The sequence below is a fragment of the Aquila chrysaetos genome, chromosome Z (genome assembly GCF_900496995.4).
Source record: "Aquila chrysaetos chrysaetos chromosome Z, bAquChr1.4, whole genome shotgun sequence".
Classification (NCBI taxonomy): domain Eukaryota; kingdom Metazoa; phylum Chordata; class Aves; order Accipitriformes; family Accipitridae; genus Aquila; species Aquila chrysaetos.
In genome coordinates, this window is record NC_044030.1 from 11,419,977 (window position 1) to 11,441,792 (window position 21,816).

At 39.1% G+C, this 21,816-nt stretch overlaps 1 protein-coding gene across 3 annotated transcripts in view; it reads right to left on the reverse strand.

The window, feature by feature from the left end:
• The window catches only part of SVEP1 (sushi, von Willebrand factor type A, EGF and pentraxin domain containing 1), a 128,269-nt gene that overhangs the window by 55,364 nt on the left and 51,089 nt on the right, over window positions 1–21,816 (reverse strand). For 2 of the 3 annotated variants that reach the window (XM_030005184.1, XM_030005187.1), the window contains exons 6-20: window positions 20,969–21,148; window positions 16,494–16,691; window positions 13,949–14,067; window positions 12,397–12,526; window positions 11,623–11,730; window positions 11,261–11,392; window positions 9,681–9,875; window positions 8,496–8,617; window positions 6,354–6,462; window positions 4,210–4,398; window positions 3,643–3,876; window positions 2,966–3,127; window positions 2,069–2,230; window positions 1,055–1,216; window positions 351–445 (exon numbers count right to left, since the gene is read on the reverse strand). In XM_030005184.1, the coding sequence (XP_029861044.1) occupies window positions 351–445; window positions 1,055–1,216; window positions 2,069–2,230; window positions 2,966–3,127; window positions 3,643–3,876; window positions 4,210–4,398; window positions 6,354–6,462; window positions 8,496–8,617; window positions 9,681–9,875; window positions 11,261–11,392; window positions 11,623–11,730; window positions 12,397–12,526; window positions 13,949–14,067; window positions 16,494–16,691; window positions 20,969–21,148 (2,297 nt within the window). The remainder of the gene's footprint in view (window positions 1–350; window positions 446–1,054; window positions 1,217–2,068; window positions 2,231–2,965; window positions 3,128–3,642; window positions 3,877–4,209; window positions 4,399–6,353; window positions 6,463–8,495; window positions 8,618–9,680; window positions 9,876–11,260; window positions 11,393–11,622; window positions 11,731–12,396; window positions 12,527–13,948; window positions 14,068–16,493; window positions 16,692–20,968; window positions 21,149–21,816) is intronic. The other variant, XM_030005186.1, reaches the window with a different exon arrangement.

Here is a 21,816-nt window from a genome sequence, read left to right on the forward strand (position 1 = left end):
ACAACAGATGACTGAGTGTGGTCAATCTACTTTTTAATAGATTGGTTAAACCTCCTCCGTGGAGTTTACATTTCTTTTGTAAGTGTGATAAATATTTCATACATCAGGTGAAGGCTTCAAGTCCAGAATTTAAAATTGCCAATAGCTGATGCAGCCTCCTTTGTTCAGTGAAAGTGCTTCTATGATTACAAAGAGAGTTTGAGTGTTCCCCTCAGGACCATCGCTCTCGTCTCTTCAGGAAACATAGTCAGCATAACAATTACATTTAAAAAGGCCTTAGTCATTTACTGCTGCATAAGGCACTCTTTCTTTCATTTGAGATAACATTGGAAAATATATGTAGTCCTTACCTGACTGCTGACTTTGTACTGCTTGCTGATATTTTCTGGAGAGGCTGGTACCATCATTACACTTTGTTCAGCTGCTGAAAAAGTAGAGCCAAAACCTAAAGAGGAAAGATATAAAAGTGCTGTTAATAACACTGTATGGCAAGGTCCCTACTGCATGAGGGCATAATAATTGCATGTTAGTAATGCATCTAAAGATACGCTGAAAAAAGTGAATTTGTGGGAATAAAAAGCAAACTTTACAGTAACCACATAGTATTTTATACGTTTTACACAAATATGTATTTGTAAGCACATACATTTCTAAAACACATATGTGTGTGTACGTATAAAATACATTCTATGCGTATTTATAAACACACACATATGTGCATATACATATTTGTGTATATATATTTGTATAAATACATAACTCTATAGTGTGTATATATAGTACATATATACTATGTGTGTGTGTGTATCTATATACACACTTTGTATATGTGTACTCTGTTATTGAGCCTTGGTACGTATCACACTGTAGCCACTCCTTCTATGTAACACAGAAGCAACAACAGTAGGCAAAACCAGCTGTGAACATCACTGATTGAAATGGAAAGTCTATATTGTTAGGAGAGTAAGTGGGATGTTTTCTGTTAAGACTACTGCTGGCCATCCTTTAGATGTTCCTTTTATTCACTTTCGCCAGCAGAGAGAATTTGGCTTACTTGAACAATCTGTGATGGATCTGGCACCAATGACAGTTGTTGTTCCATAAAAGGGGCAAGACAAGCAGTAGGACTTTCCTGGGTCTGGCTGATAGTAGTCTCTGGGACAAGGGTAGCAAGGTGTCAAACCTGTACGAGAGAACTCGCCTGCAAGACATGGTACTGCAAGAACAAAAGGACATTTTTTTGAGTGATCACTTGCACCCCCAACCTACCTGCCCCCACCTCTTTCTGATAAGTTTCTCTTCTCTCCTCATAGTTCTTCCTCAGACTTAAAGGAATAGGATGAAACCTGCCAGGAATTCACAACTCCAGGAGATGCTTATTTAAATTGTGCTGTTACGTGACATTTGGTTCTCAAAGGACTACAGAAATATCTGGGAATTATTTCTATCTATTCCTTTTGCTGCTCTGGGGGCAGCTTTCAAATGCAACTTTCTTTCCTTTTTATCTCTTACACCTGTTGGATTTTGTTTTGTTTTGTTTGCTTTGGTTTTTTCCTTCAAGGAGTAAGGGCAAAAGACAAGCCTTTTTTGTACTATTAATCCCTGCAGACTATTTCCCCTGGGAATCTTTCTGGCAAAGCTTTCCAAAGACAGTTGAGGACAATTTCTTGAAAAAAGTTATGGGACAAACTGGGTTAAAATTAAGTATTTTTGTACAGGAGATGTGGAAGCTGTTCCAGAGGTAATAGTGACAAACATCCTGTCATTCCCTTTCTCTTCTGTAAGTAAAAAGGTTTTGTTTTCACGTAGGTACCCATCACATACCTCATTTCATTCATCTTTAGATAATAATCTATCTTGGAAATCAGAAGGAGGGCATTTGAAATAATCAGGATATCAGGAAATAGCTTATAATTTTTGCTGGGAAATGCTGCTTGGTCCACATTTAACCAGAAGCAGAATTCAATCTCAGGCAGGTCAATTGGATTACATTAGCTGATGTTTAAACAACATTTAGAAAATTTTAGAATTTAATTTAAAAAATTCCATAGCCCCTTTTGTTACAAACCTCCACAAGCTGAGATATCCACTGCACCTCTTTTTACTGTTGATGTATTTTCTGGGCAAGAGATGCAATTCCTGGATCCAAATGCTGGTTGATATGTGCCAAGTGGACATGTTTCACAGGTCTCAAGACCATTAGGTGAGTAAGTTCCCTGCTTGCACTGAGCTATAAAGCAGAAGAATTCATAAAGATTAAGCAATGTCCAACAGGAAACATAGCTCTTGACCTCTGAAAATAATGCTGAAATCATAACACACGTCACAGGGACTTTTATTTCTAGAGTTCACTCTACTCTGAAGGAATTCATAGGTACAAAGAGAAAAAAAAAAAAAAGGAATTGTGGTAAGTTACTGATAGTGCATTTGTGAATTATTTGCCAGTTAACTCTCTTCCAATCAGCTTCACAGATGATTTATTGCACCTCAGTTACTCATATTTAATCAACAAAATTAATGATAAGACAATAAACACGAAATAAATCTAGCAACTTCTTTTTCAGAATGAGTCACAGAGATAGTGGTGCTGAGGTGCTCAATGCCACAGCACTGTAGTTAGGATGCAGACATTTTATCTTTGATCATGGTAGAATGGAGAAGGGCTGGCAAGGACAAGAACGGCATTAAGTGTGTTAGTACCTGCAAAATGGGCTCACAAACTCACAGAATGAAGACAGAAATGAAACAAAGCTTCAAATGCCAGCTCTTCTTGAAACATCTGCCCATGCATCCTGCAAGCCACGGCAGTGGCGAAAACCTGGATTTTTCTGTTTACATATGCATAAAGGGGCAGTTGGGACTGCTCCTCATTTCACAGGCTAACCTAATTCCAATAATCCCACCATGGGGACCAAAAGGATGCCACCAGGCATTCAGAAGTGACTGAAGAAGACAAAGTTCTCACCTTTGCATTCAGAGATGCTCCTAGAGTGTAGATACTCAGTATAGCTACCAGATGGACAACTTTTGCATTCCAGCTGCCCTTCCTCATCTTGGTAGGACCCAGTCCAGCAGCTTTCACAGGTGTGATGCTCCAGAGAGTAATAGGTACCCAAAGGGCAGTTGACTGTAATGTTGGAAACATAAGGTTCCCCTCAGAGTGCACAATCATACATACTTGTCTTGCATCTGGAGTTCCCATTTAGTCAAACCCTGTTTATGTGATATGTGACTCCGTTCCTTAGCAAATGGGGTATCTCTCTGGAACACTGCAAAGATCTCACTACGCAGAGGAAATGGAATCCAATTCCCCATCTTAGCTACACATCACCCACAGGACTAATAGGGTTAGAAGACTGCATACTAAGCACTGTTTTCCTGTGTATCACCAACTGTGGATATGCCTGATTTCCCCATGGGAGTGGAATGCTGGGTACAAAAGCGTCCTTTTTCCACAGGCCTTGGTTAGGAACATAAACATCCTCTGCAAGTCAAACTGCGCAAAGCATTTTTGCAGTTTATTGTTCTGGGAGACCGCAAGCACTGGACTGTGTCAAACCATAAGCCTCTGCAATCATCCTCTAAAACTTTGCTTTTCAAAAGGATTCTAAATACATGTAAGGAGCAAGTCATTTGGCTTACCACACATTCTCCCCCTCAGCACAGAACCAGGCCTGCAGAAAAGAAAGGCCTTCTCGGTCTCCAGTGAGTTGCTGTCAGCTACAATGAGTTCGGATGCAAACTGAAAAGAATACATGGGTTCCTTATTGAGAGTCCTATTCAGCCTGTTCGTGATTGTCTCCAGAGTTTTAAGGAGCCGTCGCTGGTTTTCCAGTTCCAGTGTATCATTCCTTTCATCAGGCAGTGGCACACTAGCTGGGATATAAACAGAAAACACAAAAAGCACACAGATTTTACAGTCAGCACTTCCAGTGTACTCTGGAGTATATCAAGAGTGCAACACTCAAGCTTGCCAGTGGAAAGTGGAAAGCAGGCCATATGCACAATGCTCTCCATGAACATTAGGCTGTGATCTTTCCCCCAAGCAGAAAGGCTGTCATGAAATGGGGCTATGAATGTCTCCAGAAAACTGTCATCTGCATCTCCAGCAGGCTTTGTAAACTGAAGGCTAAGTTCTACTGAAGGTATTAGAAACATGTTTTTTAAAAAGAAGGATTAGGGGAAGGACAATATGTTGACTTCTCTCACCTGTGATGTTAAATATTAACTTGATTTTGTGGTCAGTCATTGGAACATTCAGCTTATGCCTTTTGACTCGAGCAGGTGCTGCCTTTACAGAGGCAGAGAGATGCTTGGATAAGTCATCGTCTTGTGCTGCATCAACAAAATCATCATAGGAATAATCCAGCCGGTTTGCTGCCCCCCAGCCAGCAGGTCCTGTGGGGCATTAATAAAGAACAAAAGCAGAAGCAACATCATGTGGAATATAAGTGCCTGTACTTATTTCTAAAACACATCCCCAATAGAATGGGGTCTGTTTTGAAGCTCCAGATGATACATGCTAGCTTTGCCTCCACACAAGTGCCTATTGTACCAACACTTTGACTAAAAAAAAAAGGAAAAACCAATCTCACTCCTAACTGATAACCTGGAGATCCTGAATCTTGTGCAGTTAGCCAAAGCTTTAAAGAAATACTGCTATAAAAGTTACTGGTTGCAATTCTTTCTCTCCCCTGTCTTGCATGGACCCTCACCTGCCAGCAACATTTTCTTCAACAATTCCATGTTGCTCTCTCTTCCTCTTCCTCTTCCTGCTCAATTACAGACAGCACGGCCTATGCCACATGTCTCCATTGCATCTTTTTCTCACAACTCTTGAATAGTTCTACCATCGTCTGCACGCTCAGAAAAGGCTGGTAGCATCACCTTATGTGTTTATACTCCCCAGACAGGCATTTCCTGTTACACATAGTGAGTCAAATTCACCCCCTGTATGTCCCTCATCTATAACACACTTTCAACCAGAAACAATTAAACAACTGTTTCTGTACATAATCTACCTTCTCATAACGACTAAATCTAGAGGTGCATGGGCTATTTCATTGAGCAGCTCTTTTTCTAAAAACACGAAGATATAAAAAAATTCTGCCAATTACCTGTTAGCAGTCACCTAGATTATGCTTAATTTGCAGTGGAAACTAGGACAAGTTAACCTCACAGCTTTGAGGTTAATACCATGCCAGTACTCCACAACTAGTTTTCTAAACTGTTGTCTCTTATGACCTGAGGAGTGTTCTCTCCTCCTGCCTCCCTAGTGTAATATCACGAGAAACTCCAGACAAACAGCAACAAGGTTATTCTGATAAGAGGTTGACATGAAACGGAAGAGAATAGGACCCTGCATCCCACGTCCTCAACACTGTTTCCCCCAAGTGCCTTTAGAAGTTAGCTCCAGCTGTCATCAATATTCATCCTTACCCTGATGACAACAGCAAACTGAACACCCAGACCCTGCTGCCCCGTGTCTGATTGCAAACAAATGTGCTCTCAAACTCAGTGAAGCATGTCTAAAAGATGAGAATAAGCAGGAGGCTCTACCAAGTAACTCCACTATAAACCTGTAAAAGAGCCACACTCCTATGACAAAGTACGTATTCTGATGTTGATTTGCCAAAATACCTCCTGCTAAGATAGGTAATGTAAGTTACCTGTTTCTAGCCTTTCTGCTCTGAGCACCCCCATGGGACTCAGAAATGCCAAGGACAACAGCAGTACAACATGGACACTAACCTGTTGAAAAATGGACTGAAATGACAACTTACTTGGCATAAAGAAAAATGGTAACAATCACTAGAACTGTCACAGCTTTCACTCTGATATAACTACAGTCATCCTGCAAAATCTGCCCTTGCATACAGGAAGTAATTTCACAGCTAATGGGCAAACTTAAGCTTGTATAGCTTTACACTATGAGGGTTCTGTGCTGATCTGAACCAGCGTCAAGGATGCTCCTCATTTTCTTAACAATCTCCAGAACCATCAATTGTACTTTTTCAGTATTTTGGTGAAACTGTATGCTTTTAAAAAGTTGCTTTCTTCCAGGCCAGCCAAGCAGGTTTGTAGGACACTGTCTGTGTGCACTTTTTTTCTCCTCCCCATCATGAGGCATCTCAGTAAACTTTTTCTCTACACTATATAGGAAGCAGTATTAAAACCAGACAGCAAACACTTCCATAATATTGTTATAAAACCTATTATGTAATTGCTTACTATCTTAAGAGCTTTATAGTTAATTTTAAAAAATATCTCACAATACACTGTGTACTTCAGAACAAAAGGTATTAAGCTGCGTTAAACCTGGATGGCTAAGAATCTCTGCAATCAATAATTACCAATGGCAAATCCATTTTCATAATCGTAATTATATTCCAAGCAATGTTTCTGTGTCTGATCTTCCAATCTGCAGTCAATATCATCAACGTCATTACAGAATGATGGGACCTTCCAACATAAAGAAGAAAAACATTAAAAAATAAAACCATATAGCCTCCTCCTCCCCTGACTTATAAAACTTCTAGTTACAATCTAAAGCACTGGTCCTGCCAGTGACACTAGATTTCCCCTTTTATGTCTCTCATAACCTTGGCAATGCCTGCTCAAAGAAGTATGGTCTATTGACACATCTGGGAAATAAGAGGGCAACTTGTATGCATACAAGCTGTTTGTTATAGAAGATCTTTTTTATAAGAGAAGATGTCCATTCAGTTAACCACTGTTGCATGTGAAATCCCAAAATACAGAAACAAGTCCAGGCTTGTTTCTCCCTGCTGAAGGTGACTGGAGAGCTCACACCTTTGAAAACATCTGTGGTTTTTCCAGCTATGTAACTTGTAATTCTGTCAGGTTTACAACAATGCTGTCACTTTGTTTCTACCTTTCAAACCTTGTTTCTTAATATCCACCTCTCCCTACCCATGGAGAGGACTCATGCATTCCACTGAGACCTCAGAGGACAGGGAAAATCATTTGAGAAGGACAGAAACCACACAACAGAAAACTTGACAGAAACCTTTCTGGTATTGTTGATTTCTTCTCTCCACAAAAGCAGTGGAGATTAGATAAGAATAGATGAATGCATGATTTTTGATAAAACCTGTATTTGTTGCTTTTTCCAGGAAGGTTTCAAGCAAGTTGGGCTCTAGGTTGTGTTTTGGAATTGCTTTGCTTTATCCATATCAATTTTCATTGGCAAGATGCCTCCTGCTGATTCCTCCCCCGTTTTCAGATCTCTGCTAGAATTTCAAATTCTTGGGAATAGGAATAGGCATATTCAAAACAGGCTTTTTGACTGTTTTCCCAGATTGTTGCACTTTGATGTAATCGCTTGGGCAGGTCACTAGGCATTTTTTCCTTATTATCTTTTGTTTGCCGATAGTAACGGTCTAAGCACTGGAACCTAGTGGTAGCTGGCTCTTAGGGGAAAAGAACAGAAATAAAACCAGCCAAGATTTCTCTACTGGAAGAGAACAAACCTGAAGCAAGGCAAGACAGCAACAGATATTTAGGTCCAAGTGTCAGAGATTACATGAAGCGTTATGTAAGTTTTCAGCCATTTGACAAGGGCTACCGACATACATTGCAAAGTTGCAGGAGTTTGTCCATTAGCTGTATGTGCTAATAATGCTTTTTAGTTAGTAGAGAAGCTTTTAGCATACGGGCTTTGTCCTGCAAAAAATCTGTAAATGCCCAGTGTCCTCTTCTGGCACAATGCTATCCCACTAGGCCTGGACATCCACTCCTGAGACCACAATTCAAAGTCCTGCTGCTTCTACTTTGTAGCTGAGGACAGACTTGTGGCTTAAGAGGGGAAATTGTGATACTGAAGTGGAAAGCAAGAGACACAGTAGAGAAGGAACATGCTGCCGCTTCAAGTTCAGTGGGATGCATTCTTAATGATAAGAGTGAGAACTCAGCAACTCAAGAAATCTGAGCAAATTATTTAAATCACTACTACTGGATTTAAGTGCCTGGACTTAGGCACTAAATGTGGAATTTATCTATTTTTCTACATATATATTCATTTATATTATATGGATATGTTATACATATTCTCTATAAAATATATTTTATATTATTTATATTTATACATTTATATTATTAGAATGTATTTTATAATCACATCCAACTTTCAAAAAGAACCCTGAAGTTAGGGGACAATTGACTAGGGTTTTCAAAACTGCACAGGTTCTCTTTGGAAGCCTACTGAAAATCTTTGAGTGCCCGGACCCTAAGCTACTTGGACACTTCTATAAATTCTGTCCTGTGTAACTTCACATTGAAGACTGAACTGAATTACATTAAAATGCCAGTGAATCATCTTTATTTTTAAAGGAGACTTGTCATCTTCTGAAAAAGCACAAATTTCCTTTATGGGTTTCTGTTGTATTTTGCTAGTATGAAATTAGCTGGGAAAAGTAACAATGAGGTACATTTTTTAAAAAGTATGTAAAAAGAAGCAGTATTTACTAACCCACCATTTTACCAAGCGCAGTCTGGAATGCATCAGTAAAGCTATTTAGAAGATTGTTGTCATCACATTGTGTTGCTCTGTAAAGCATCTCAAAGGATTTGAACCCATGGTTTGCAAAACGATTTACTGAAAAATGTTGGAGAAATAAACTTTTAGTGGTCAGTGCAAGAGTTTCAGAGCTAAAAGCAAGGTTGTTCAGGCTAAAACTGGAATACACTAAGCTAAGAAGCATTGTCTTTAAAACAGCAATCTCAATTCCTAGTGTTGTACACATGAAAACGGATCACTCATACTTCAGCCAATGCAGTTGAATTGGCAGGCATCAAATTTATTGGGAAAGCTAACAAACATTAAAAAAAGGTGTGTCATTTATTTCAGCGTTTTCTTAATGGAAGAAATCTGTGAGCTGTCAACTAAACTCCCTACTTGCTTTTTACGGAGAGAGAAGCAATAAATATTAGAAGTCCCATTACTAATGCTGCTAGGCTAAATATGAAAAACTCTCATCCAGAATCTAAGCAAATCAAAGTTCCTAAGTGTCCAAGTTATGGATTTCGAATTGATAGATAGCTCTGAAACATAACTCTCATTCGCTCATACCTAAACACTGCTCTTGTTTGCTGAAACAAGAAATCCACTCTGATGGAAGTGGATGCAACATGGTGCCAAGACGGGCTTCATGTGTAGCTCTAATACATTTGTTATTAAAATGTCACCAAAGCAGGGAAATTCCACAGCTGAAGTTTTGCATGTGTTCATCTCAAAGAAAATACATAAATGCTTCAGATTTGGTGATAATTAGATATGTAAGTACAGCATGCAGTGTGCATTCGGATCAGTAAGCTGCAAATACTGTTGAAATTCCTATTGAAAAGACAATGTTTGTAAACAGTTTCAAATACCAGTTCAAAATAATGAGAGACCTTGTCTACTTTGCCATCTTTGCTATTTTGTGATTCCCAGATTCAAATTCACTGCTATTTTTGTGTTTTAGACAGCTTCTGAAATAACACATTTAGGGACTTCCAGGCATTCTTTCACAATATTTGTAACAACTTGGAGGCAGAGGACAAAGAAGATTCATTACCATTGAATAGAAGTCATAATTTCTAAAATATTTTCATTTACTTCCTCATTAAACATAGTGTTTGATGAATTGCAGATTCATTTTAGTAACAGTAAGACTTACAAGAGCAGCCAGGCCACTCTGCAGAGTAAGGCGGCTTCCAGACACCATCTTCATATGCACAATAGTAGTTTTCACTTGATCCTTCTGAAAAGCTATAACCCTCTGCACAGTGCAACCTGCAATTAACTCCTGCTTCATCTGATGTGCATGTAAAATCACCATTCACAGGCTTAAAGGAGATTTCACAGGGAGAACCTATGAAAAATACAAAGTTTTATATGTTGATGAATGTGGTGAAGTAAGTAAGCACACAGGAAAACAGTACTGATAGAATTTCTAAAAGTACTTAGCATCAACCTGATCTTGCCTCTGTTGAAGTCTGTGGAAGTATTATTTGGTAATTCCATAAAGGCAGGGTCAAGCTACTGCTAAGTTGTTATCAAACTGTGCCACTGGAATTTGAAATGCAGAAAAATGAAGACTTAAAAAAATTTGTGATACATATGAGAATTTAAAAAACTCAGAAATGCAAGACCCAAACCCTTCTGTACTTCTTCTGCAAAGGTGCATGCTCAAGCATGTACTTACTAAAATAATACAAAACACTAAACTAAATTTTTACATGAACTTTCATACAATGAATTCTAGTAAACTGTATTACATCTTGAATTCTGAAACTAAACTTTATCCATTCTGCACTACTGCAACAACACATAGACTTGTCAGAATCATCTTAGGAGGGACTGACTGTAAAACCTCAGTTATGATTTATTTTACAGGCCAACTGTGCAGGAGATTATGAATGCCTGAAAATATTATGTCACAAACACTGAACCACAAAAAGTCTGAGGTGGTGCAGAACTTGAAATAATGACAATTCTAAGCACTGGCTTGTTCTTGCTAAGATTTACAGCAAATCAGAAATTAGCACACATGTTTGCAACTTCCCTTTTTCTAAAAGCTATAACCAAAATTCCCATCTACATGATTTTAAATTCTCTCTTCACTAGCAGATTTTTTTGTACAGATGTCCAACTGAGACATAAGCACTAGAGAGCAGAGATGAAGTAGAATTTTCATCCTTAATACTTTATCTGCTGAATTATTGTTTGGCCTTTAAGGAAGAAAGTGAACTGTGGGGAAAAGGTGTCTACACAATAAACACAAATGCACCAGTGTATCTATAGGTACAGACAGCTTCTAAAATCTAAAGAGTGTTCTTGTATCTGCTACAATATTTGTAGGTCATTACAGAAATATTTCCATAAAGTTTTCCTTTTTAAGTATGGATTTGAAGTAAGACTTCAGTAACATCTATTAATTCATTTCATGTGGTAACTGTCACTGAGAAAAAAATGGATTACCTTAAGTTTTAATCCTTAATTAATCATAATTCCAGTGCTTTTACACCTAATTTGAAGTTATAGGACCAAATTCACTGCTGTGGTGCTTCAGTCTTAGAAAATTTATTCATTGGTACTAACAAATATCCTGACTGCCTTCAAGTTACTCCAATATAAAATGGGAGTAACTAGAAGAAAAAGTGGAGACTATATGAAAGTGTAGTAGCATTGCATTCTTTATGATATTCAGTTAAAACAATGGCGTACACTCCTGACCAGAAGATTAAGACAACAAACCTTTGATGATAATGTGGATCTCACATGTCCGGTTATTGCCAGAGGGATCCATGGCTGTGTACTGAACTGTTGTTTCTCCTTTAGGAAAGAGATCCCCAGGCACATGACTCCTAGTAACAGTCAGTGGAGCACCTAGAAGAGTTAAAAGACAACCTAAAACATCAAAGAGTAAAAGAGGGCTGCTCACACTATTGACAAATGGAGAAGGAAATGGCAGCATGTCTTCCAAATTATATGTTCTTAAAAATAAATAAGTAAAAAAACCCTCAAAAAATTCTAAAATCCAAGGGATCAAGAGTGAACAGGTTGGAGTTCCCTAGCCTTCCACTGTTTTGTGCATGTTTTGGGGTGCACTATCTCACCTGAATTGTCTGAAAATTGTGGTTCTTCCCATGTTGCTGGATACTCATTCTCCACTGCTTCCATGGGTGGTGGAGACCTGCATCTGTCAATTACAGGAGGTTCTGCATCTACAGAATTTGAACGGATGGCATGACATTAGCTTACTGAATTGCTGCCACACTCAAATGAAATCTATAATCAGAAGAAGTCAGGCAAACAGCAGTTTTAAGTTCACATCAGAAGATACAACAAGGTTAGGTGCACACTTGTAAGCTTCTGCAACTGGTAGATGCTGAGGGAATGGACAAGACTAATTCTTCCGCTGAACTCACGGTTTCTGCATTCTGTTTGGTTTCTACGGAGCAAACCTTGTTTAACAGGACTGCTGAATAACACAACTGTCTGACAGAAATATTTGAACAATGATTTGCATCAGCAGTGTGCGGAAACCTTGGAAATTTTGTTGGGAATCTTTCAAGAAAAAAAAAAGATATATATGATGAAGGCAATAAGTGACAACACAATAAAGCCTTTAATCTGTCAGTGTGAGGAGAAATCTTAACATTCAGAATGAACAAAAGACCAAAACACCACCCAAACTGAACACTGGGGAGCAATGACTGCACACTATGCAAACTGTGACCCAAGATCAGAAAAGCTTATGGAGATGATATTACTCTTGGGCTTATACCCGCATACATAAAGGCCACAGTGACTCACAGACTCTTTCTGCACAAAATTAGAAGGTTTCAACCACGACAGTCTCTTGCCCAGTGATTTTTACCAGCACTTACCAATAACCTTGACACTGAATGTACAGCTTGCCTCATTGCCTGACTTATCGGCCGCTGTGTAAGTAATGGCAACTTCGCCAATTGGGAGAAGAAACGGTGGTATGAAAGCCGGGGTAACGTGAACTGAGACCTTTTATAGGAAAACACTTGTTATTTAAAAAACAAAGCTGGTTAGTAATCATGATACTCATGTTTCAAGTAATGGCCACAAAATGGTACCCTCAATGTCAAGCCTACTCATTCCTAAAGCAAAGAGCCTCTTCAAGTAATGAGGCCGACTTCGTAACAGAGTACTCTGTTGCCCTTCTCAAGACTGCCTTCTTTATAGCAACAGGGATTTACTCAGTCAGGGGTTGGACCCTGACCTGCTGCAGTTTACTGCTGTGCTTTAAGAAAACTCAAGACTCATTTGCCTCACTGCACTGAACACACACTATGCCAGCTCAGAACCTGCTTTGTCTGCAGTTCAGCTCTCCAGCTGCAAGGGCAGCAGACTTGGGAGATGAGTGGAGCAGACAGTTGTGGGCTGTAAGTACTTACATATCCAGTTTTAATCTACATATGTTTATGAGTCAATAGCTCACAGATGCTTCAAAACATTCTGGCGTAGCAAAGGAACCCTGCATTTGGGGTAAATGACACTTACATGCTGTCTATGGCTCTTTCATATGGGTTAGGAATGTCTTACGGAACTTCTCTTCAAAAGAAATGGTTTCATGTGAACAAAGCAGTTAATCTGACAACCGTGCTTTGACAAACCAGTTACAACTAAGAGCTAAGGCACTTGATTTCTACAATGAATGACCCTGTGTCAGCAGAGCTACAGTACCTGACCATGGCTGTGTGAACTTAAACCTCTTTTATTGGGATAGCTCACAGTTTCCAAGTGCAAAAAACTCCTGTGTTTGCAGCAAATTAAAAGCATGCACACAGAGTCACTGTTCCTCTGCTGACTCATGATAAAACATTCAGTTGCTGTAACTTGATCATGTCTGAGTCTGTAGGGAACATTACTCTTTATGAAACGGCTCTGGAGCAAGTTTTCCTTTTAACTCCATTTTAAAATCTCTGATACCCATAGTAGCCAAAGACCCATATCTGAACCTTGCATCGGATAGGAAAATGAGATTTTTCTTTCTCACTTGGGAAGCTGAAACGAGTTTTTACTTATCACAGTGCGTTCTTGTTAGCCTTTTAGATTAATGAACTGGTTTGCTTCCTTCTGAGAAGAGTTTATTAAACTTCTTCACATTTTAAGAGCTCTTTTTTAAAGCAGCTGTCTCCATCTTATAAACAAGGGCACATTCTTTCTTTTGACCACATAAATTAACCATATGAGATTTTATGCACTTAAACACCATGCAGAGTCCTGTGACTGCATAACCCTAACCAAGACAGAAAATGCTAACTTCTCAAGATACAAACTTTTCAGAAGATTTTTCTTCTACTCCTGCTTATCAGAAGAAATAAATTCTTGTGGATCATAAAACCAATTTGAAACAGCTAGCTATAGAAAGACTGCCTCCAGTCAAATGTATAGATTTTAACTTGCCTCATCGCCAGAGTTATCCTCAGCTGTTGGTACCTGCCAGCTGATATTAGCGGAGTTATGATGTTCCAGAGTCTCAGTCTCAATATTTTCTGGACAGTGGATCCGAGGAGCTTCAATATCTGATCCAGAAAAAGACAAACTGGTTTTATATGTGGGATTATAGAAATAAAACCTCTAGAATGGTTAGACTTCAACTTGTTATAATCACTGGTTTCTGTGCTGCCTGGAATATAAATGCACATATTTTTGCAAACTTCCTGTCTCTGTCCCTTTTTAATTCTTGCATGCAGGCTTACACATAAACAGTAAATTCTCCAGGGGAAGGGACTATTTTTTGCTGTATTATTGTACATCACTGAGCATAATGAGACTCTGTTTTCTACATGCAACCATTCAAGAAATGAGTAAGACAGAATGAATTTGTTTCTCTTATTGTTCATCCATTTATTACTCACATATACTCATTAAAAAGGAATGACTTCTCTATCCTTTCACTGCCCACACACACGACACATACAGATGAAAACATTTGTTTCTGATAATCAGTGACTTAAATTAAAAAAAAAAAAAAGTATTTGTGACATGATATATATACTACAAACAAGACAGTAGTGACTCTCAAATTCCCTGGAGCATGGTGTGGAACCGACTTGAAAAGAAACAATGGCAAGATTTCTGGCACCAGCTCCTGGAAATGTTCCTTAATAAACTCCTGCTACAAATTATTATGTAGGACAAATGGAGTCTTCTTGTGACGTATGTGACAATGCTGGATGGTTTCAAAGGACTGGTGGTACAATATGGGTAACGACACCACCAACATTTAAGCCTCAAGTTTCTCTGACAAAGTACTTCTTCAGTTCCCTGGCACAGGGCCTCCCAAAACATTTGTGGTAAGGTTATTTTATTGCTGTAGTGTTGTTTGATAAACGGTCTCTAGACTCATGAGACAAGGACACATTCAGCTCTGAACTCATCTATACCCAGGAGGCTTTAAAACAACTCAGAACTGATAGCATTTATATTTTTATTACTAAATAGTTCCAGTAAAGACATAACTCAGGCAATTAAACCTCTGTAATTAAAAGTACAAAGCAATAAATACAAGTGATTTTGCCTTCCTCTGAACTCATTCTGATGAAAACTTTATTAGAAGTGCACTCTTTTAAATAACTACCAGTTATTGTTCACACTCCCCTGACCACAGCCTTCAGGCTGATGCAAATGCCATTTAAAAGTGAAATTATGTAAAAAGACTAATAAGTAAGTCAGAAAGAAAATGGCTATTTTGAACTGGCCAGATATGTTGGCAGCAAAATAGAGAGAGACAATAACAAGAATGAAAGCAATTGAAATGCAACTGTTCATTTTTACTACAGAGGAATAACCTTCAGAGTGTCTTGGTGCCTCTTATTTTATGGTTTTATGTACTGGTAATATCTAAAAGCTTGAGCCCAAGCCATGCTGCTTTATCTTGATCCAAACACTTCAGCTTGTAGCCTTGTGCTAGGATCCTCAAATATTAAAAATTGTGGTTTGGCACAGGTTTATACAAAAGATTCAGAGAAACCATGTGGTACATCACAGAGTGGGAAATAATACATTTAAAGAGAGGGATAAAATCTTCCTGGACATTACAGAGAAAAAAGTTCCCACCTCAGTCATTGTAGTGACCTGGCATGATGACTGCCATAACTGTTTTCTGTACTGTTCTTTCATTCAGTGGCTGGAGAGGGCCCCAGTTTGGGATGGAAGTGTTAGTTCTAGGAGCACAATAGTTCATGAAGAGGTGAATAGCATATTCCCAGACAAACTCAACTTTTGCTTTGCTTGTATCCTCCTATAATCCAAAGCCAAACTCCTTCCAACTCAGTGTGCATGTGTGTAAGGGAATAAATAACCTAACATTTCTAGAAGAGGTGGGTAAACATGGCAGAACCATACTCAAATGCATGTAACCATCTTCTGCCCGTCTTTATACTCTGTGCACTTGTGTCAGCCAATGTTGGCCTTAACTCTTGCACACTGTTGCTCAGAGCATGTCAATAGCCATAGTCAGTTCAAAGAACAATGAAAATTAACCATCCCTCTATAGTCTGCCTATCAGCCAGGGCTTACAGAGTGTTTACAGTCTTGCTCTGACTACAGGGCTTACATAAACCTGTGCTAAACCAGTAACAGTAACAAGTTATTCAGTCTATTGTTAGGAAGCTTTCACTTCTACTTTGAAATTTTGAATTTACCTGCACACCAGGCCTTTTAGCAGGCAGCTTCCTGACAACAGACTTATGAGATGGATCCCAGGAGAGGCAGTTGATGATGAGCACTGTAAGATGGCACTCAAGGAACCTCTGAACTCCACATTTTTATTACAAACTACACGTAGTTCTGACAGCCAAGCTATAATGGTACAGCCCACACTTCTTACTGACTGTTTAAATCATGCTTTCCCCAGTTCAAACCTGTCCTCACACAGTTATTTGCTGTGTGCTTCCCTTCAATGCTGCACATGCATACACAGAAATGATTTTGTGCTGGTCTCTACCTTTACACAGAGCGTCCTTGATGTTTGCACTCCATCTCCCAAATGAAATGCACCTTAGCTCCTCTCTAGCTCCAGACAAGATGAATCCTTGGGGACAGCTCAGCTGGCACACAGTCCCAGAAATGGCAGGCTCCAGCCCACATCTGGGAGGGAGAACTGTTACACCTGCTGGTTTCTGGAGGATGGGGCAACGCATTTCTACAAGAGACCAGTAGGACATGTCTTTTAAACGACATACATGAGGTATATGTTCAAAAAAATCTGCAAATAAAGTCATATGGCAACTCAGAGGAAACATAAAATACACAGACTTTTTAAGAGTCTGCATGAGCTATGAGTGTATCAAACCAGTAAGACTTGCTGAAGCTTTGTACTCCAGTGCTGACTGAAGTAAACAGCACCACGGATATCAGGTCTTCTGTTTTCTTGCTCATGCTTGACTCGGACAGAAACATGGTATTTTTCATGTGGCTCCACTATATCTTACTCTGTTTTGTTTTCTTTTTTGTCTTTACAACTTCATCTTTCATGGTTGCTTTGTAACTGCATTCCCTTGCCTTCTATGGAAACCAGACCTTCAGAGCAGAAGAGAGTTAATTTCTATCTGTTGCCTCCTACAGCTTTTACACTGTCTCTTGAAATAAAAATGAGAGAAGAGAAAGGACACCCTGCCATGAGCTCACTGTAGGTTAGGTACATAGCATGTGATTTTGCCTACCACATTCCAAACCAAATGCAATTTGGCTTGGTCTTGACCATGTTCAAATGCAGACACAAAGACTTGGTGACCATAAGCTGCAGCTGACCTTCTCTGTAATGTCAGGAAGACCTGATGGCTGCTTGAAGGCTTAAAATGGAAGTTTTGAACAATTTTATTACTAGAATTCACTACAAATTCTGAAGACCATTCACATCAAAGTGTAAACTTCCAAAAACCACAATGTGTGCAAACAGATTCAATTGTCACAAAAGCTTTTTTCATTTTTGAGCTTTTGTTTTTACCATGTGAGGCAAGGAATGTTATTTTTACTTCAAACATGGAGGAATTAACAAACAGGGCAAGAAGGGGTGTCCCATGAATGGCGTCCATAGACTTTCAGTAATGTTTCTTACAACAGATAATAGACAAACACACAAGAAAAATGCTTCATTATTTATAGCCAGTGAGAAGACTTGTAGCTCATTAGCTAGTCAGTAAGAAAGCAGACAGGTCTTTACATAAAGGGCACACAAAGAACAACCCAACCCAGCTACGGAAGGGAAACCTCTGTTCATCCCTTAGCAATCCCTTAACTACACAGAAGTGATTCACATTCAGAACACTGCATATCCCTTTCCTCTCCTCTCCCAAAATATGCAGTGAGTAACTGAAAACTGGTTCTTCTGCATGAAACAAAATTTAAAGAGTTTAACTGTCCTAAGTATTTCCTGCCTTTAAAGCCTCAATACTGAAATCATGTTTAAAGTCCAAGCAATTAATAACCGCACTTCATTTCAACAGGATGCAAAGATCAAAAATGTTAACACTTTTGTTCACTTCAGGCAGACACTGTTGGCTATGCAATGTAAAACAACTCCATCAGAATTAAAACCCCAAACCCTAACTTTTGGTTGCTCACCACAGGAAGTTAACTGACAAACAGCAGAAATATCAGAAATTGGAAAAAAAAATGTTTGAAAAGAAAAGCTAAAAGCATTAAAATGTATACTACTCAAGGAACAAGTAGAAGACAGGCTGTGAAATGCATAAGCATGAAAACCAGAGAAAACTGCAGCTCTTCGGGAAGCACTAACAGCTCTCCTGATTGAGATGCTTCCAACTATACTAGCAAAATCCTAGTAGAGCACAATCCTGAAACATCTGACAAACATTCAGGATAACCTTTGGTGTATCTAGCCTGAGGGAATCTCTTCTAAGTAGGACAGGTTTTTACGAGAAACCCCCCCTCCCTGTAATAGTGTTGTTTAGCTTTTTTATCTCTGCTCAATTCCAGAATTTGATCAAGCTGACCCAGGAAGTCTGGACTTCATGAGGAGCAAGAGCAACATCCATGATATTAGTAATATGGATAGAGAATTAAAAGAGAGAGAGGAAAAAAGTACTTCTAAGGAGAGACAAGAATCTGCTTTTGTCTGCAACTGCCTGTGGTGAACCAAACAGTGTGTTATAATTCTTAACATCAAGAGGAACTTCAATATAGTAACAAAAGAAAAGATTACCAAGATCGTGCCTTTTTCCTTCAAACCCTTTGCAAACACAATGTTTCAGGGAAAGAATTGGCCAACTGCAATTACAAGTGTGGCATAGTAATTCTTTCAACACTAGGTGGCATCAACACCCTGGATGCCATCTGTATTTTCACCTTTCTTCACTAAACCTTGAACAAAGCAAGGAGAAGAGCATCTTGAAAAATTCATTAAATTTAACGTGCTGGATATTAATCTTTTGCCAACTGGGATGCAAACACAAGACTGTGGAAATTTTTTTTTTCAAATTGGACAAATGACAAAGCTTCCCTTTTCAGCAATATTTTGTTTGTAAGCCATCTATAATACACGTAACCTACTCAAAAGTAACTAATTGCTAACAGCACCCTTCATGAAAAACATAAAAATTTAAAACATATGCAATAGTCAAATTTGAATTAACTTCCAGTCTCTTGGAAAAAGATGCGTATGACAACAGACCTCACAGAAGTGACTGTAAACAACCCAGGCCACGTTATAGTACAGTGTCAGTTATGGTTACAGGTGGTTGTAGTACAGTCTCAGAGCTAACTTTTAAATATGATAAACTTTGCACTGATGTGCACCCAAACTGAAAAAGCATTCAGAAAAAGAGCTAGGAGAGCACCCCGAGGTCCAAGAAATCTGTTTCAAGGTAAGAGACTGAACCCAATTCCACTTCATTTTTCTAACAGAAGGGTAGGAAATTAATAAATCATCAATTACAAATGTCTAAATACAGCAGGATTTCTGGTATCTTTTATGCAGCAGATAATGAATAACAGTTAGGAGCTATTCAGACTAAAAATAAATGGAGAATACCTCCATGATAATGATGAACATTCAGAAAATGAGTACAAAGGGTAGTTTCTGAGGAGGACACGGTATTAGTCTTCTGATTTGCATCCCTCCCCGAATAGAACTCCACACATCTATATTGAACAAGGATCTCAGCAAGCTTGTTCTAAACACCAGTAACAAGAAGCAGCACAGATGTCTTCCAGCTAACACTCTTCCCTATGTGACAATCAAAGGTAACTTTTATACCAGATTTTCAGACTCAGCAAAAATAAGCTATTGCCATGGGTAATCCAGGAATGGAGGCAATATTGCATGGTGTGAAGAAATCTTCTGATACAGAGTAGAGCTGGATTTTAATAATCAAAATGCTAAGCTAGGAAGGATGAATTCAACTGATGAATACAATTAATCTTCCAATTATAATCTTCCAACAGGATTTCAGGGTCCCTTCTTTTGAAGTTAATTGAAGTTTTTCCACTGACTTCAACAGAAGAAAGATTAGGATCTCTTAACAAACTCTCTTGATAAATTAATACTTGTGGATTATTTTCATAAGTTTAGAGAACATATCTACAGTTAGAAATTTATTCTTGTCTCACGCAAAATCCACATTTTTAAGGCTGCAGTAGAACAGTAAAAAATAGCCACAGGTTCAAGCCAAGTCACCCTACTGGCATCACATTTACTAGACCCAGGTGACATATAGTTCACTCTGACTTTAGGGAGCACTGGATCAGCTTCTGAATTGCTGGACTTTAAGCTTGTGTGATTTTTTTGCAGCCTACCCTTAGAATTGTTTCAACTGTATTTCTTCTTCCTCTTACCTTTCTAAGTTAATTTAATACCTGTCACTAGTCCTAAATGGTTACTTCTGAAATCTACAATCCGTTATTTCTGGAACAGCAATATATGCTTACCTATACCTGCACACTGGTGTGACCTCTGAATCCTGACTCAGAGGTGCTTGGTCCCTAACTTGCCTAAACTCTTATCTCCTACTGGGAGTTCAGCAAAAGTGACAACTACCACATCTCTACTCGGCATTCACAGTGCCTGGCTCACATACCTTAGTCCTTGTCTGAAGGTCATCTTTAGCTTTAAGATGGTAACTCAAACCCCTGGTTCACATTTAATCTGTAGTATATGCTACAACTTGCATGTTTCCTACAACACATTGTGTTACAGTGTCTTAACACTCACCAGATGTAACAACCTTTTAGTTATCAGCTGTCTGTGCTGGATTTCCACGATAATCTGTCAACTTTCTCCATTTACAAATTCCTTTGTCACTCCCCAACTCCTAAGACTTCTATAAAACATCCATAGACTAATCCTCATTCCTATTTTAGCTTCACCAGATATTAAAATAGGGAGAGTTTCTCACTCATGACAGCATGTCAGAAAAGGCTGCACTCTGACATGAATGGACAGCGTGATCAGATACCTACCCACACACTTTGGCTCCTTTGAATCCCACTGTGAGGTTCCCTGGCAGGTGAGTTTGCTGTTTCCTTCTATTTCATAGCCCTCATTGCAGGTCACAAAACATACTGTCTTATAGGAGATATCAGCTGTTGAACAATTAATGTGTCCATTTTCCGGAGCTCGAAGTTTGGGACATGTTCGAACTGCAAAGGCAAAAAAACCCACCAGTTCACGCTGCAGCACGGAGAATCAGTGGAGTTACACTAGTTTGCCCAGGTTTTCAGGGGTAGGACAGGTACTGGCTTGTACACTAGTTACAGTAGTTTGTACAAATTTAGAGAATAGGGTTGGAACAGGGCTGATTTTTTTCAAAGGCTTGATGCCTTCCTCTTCCTGAAACCAAGTCTTACATAGCATGTATGAGGTTGGGCACACACTTCTGAGCTCACCTAAGTTCTCATGTAAGTCCAGGCTAGCAAACTAACTGTGTTCAGAAATGTTCCTAGCCATTGCAGGCACCTGGCACACAGTGTGTAGCCTGTGCTAGTAATGTCTGTAAGCCTTCAAAAAAGGACAGCTGCAGGCAAATGGAATCCTGTGGAAAAGTGTGTGTCTTTGGAAGTTTCTAATCCCCCAGCCATGCCTGTGAGTTCTTTGGGGGATTTCCAACTGGCAGTCTGGTACAGGCTGAGTGCACGCCAGGGAAGAGGCTAAGAGCTTATTAACAGGGCAGATGACAGTGTCCCAGTGCTCAGGAACATTCTCTGGCACTCTGGAGTGTATTGATGTAGACACAGACACATGTGAGCCTCCACATATCAGAAGAGCAGATATTCATCGGGGTGGGAGGGGAGAGAGAGACAGAGAGAGA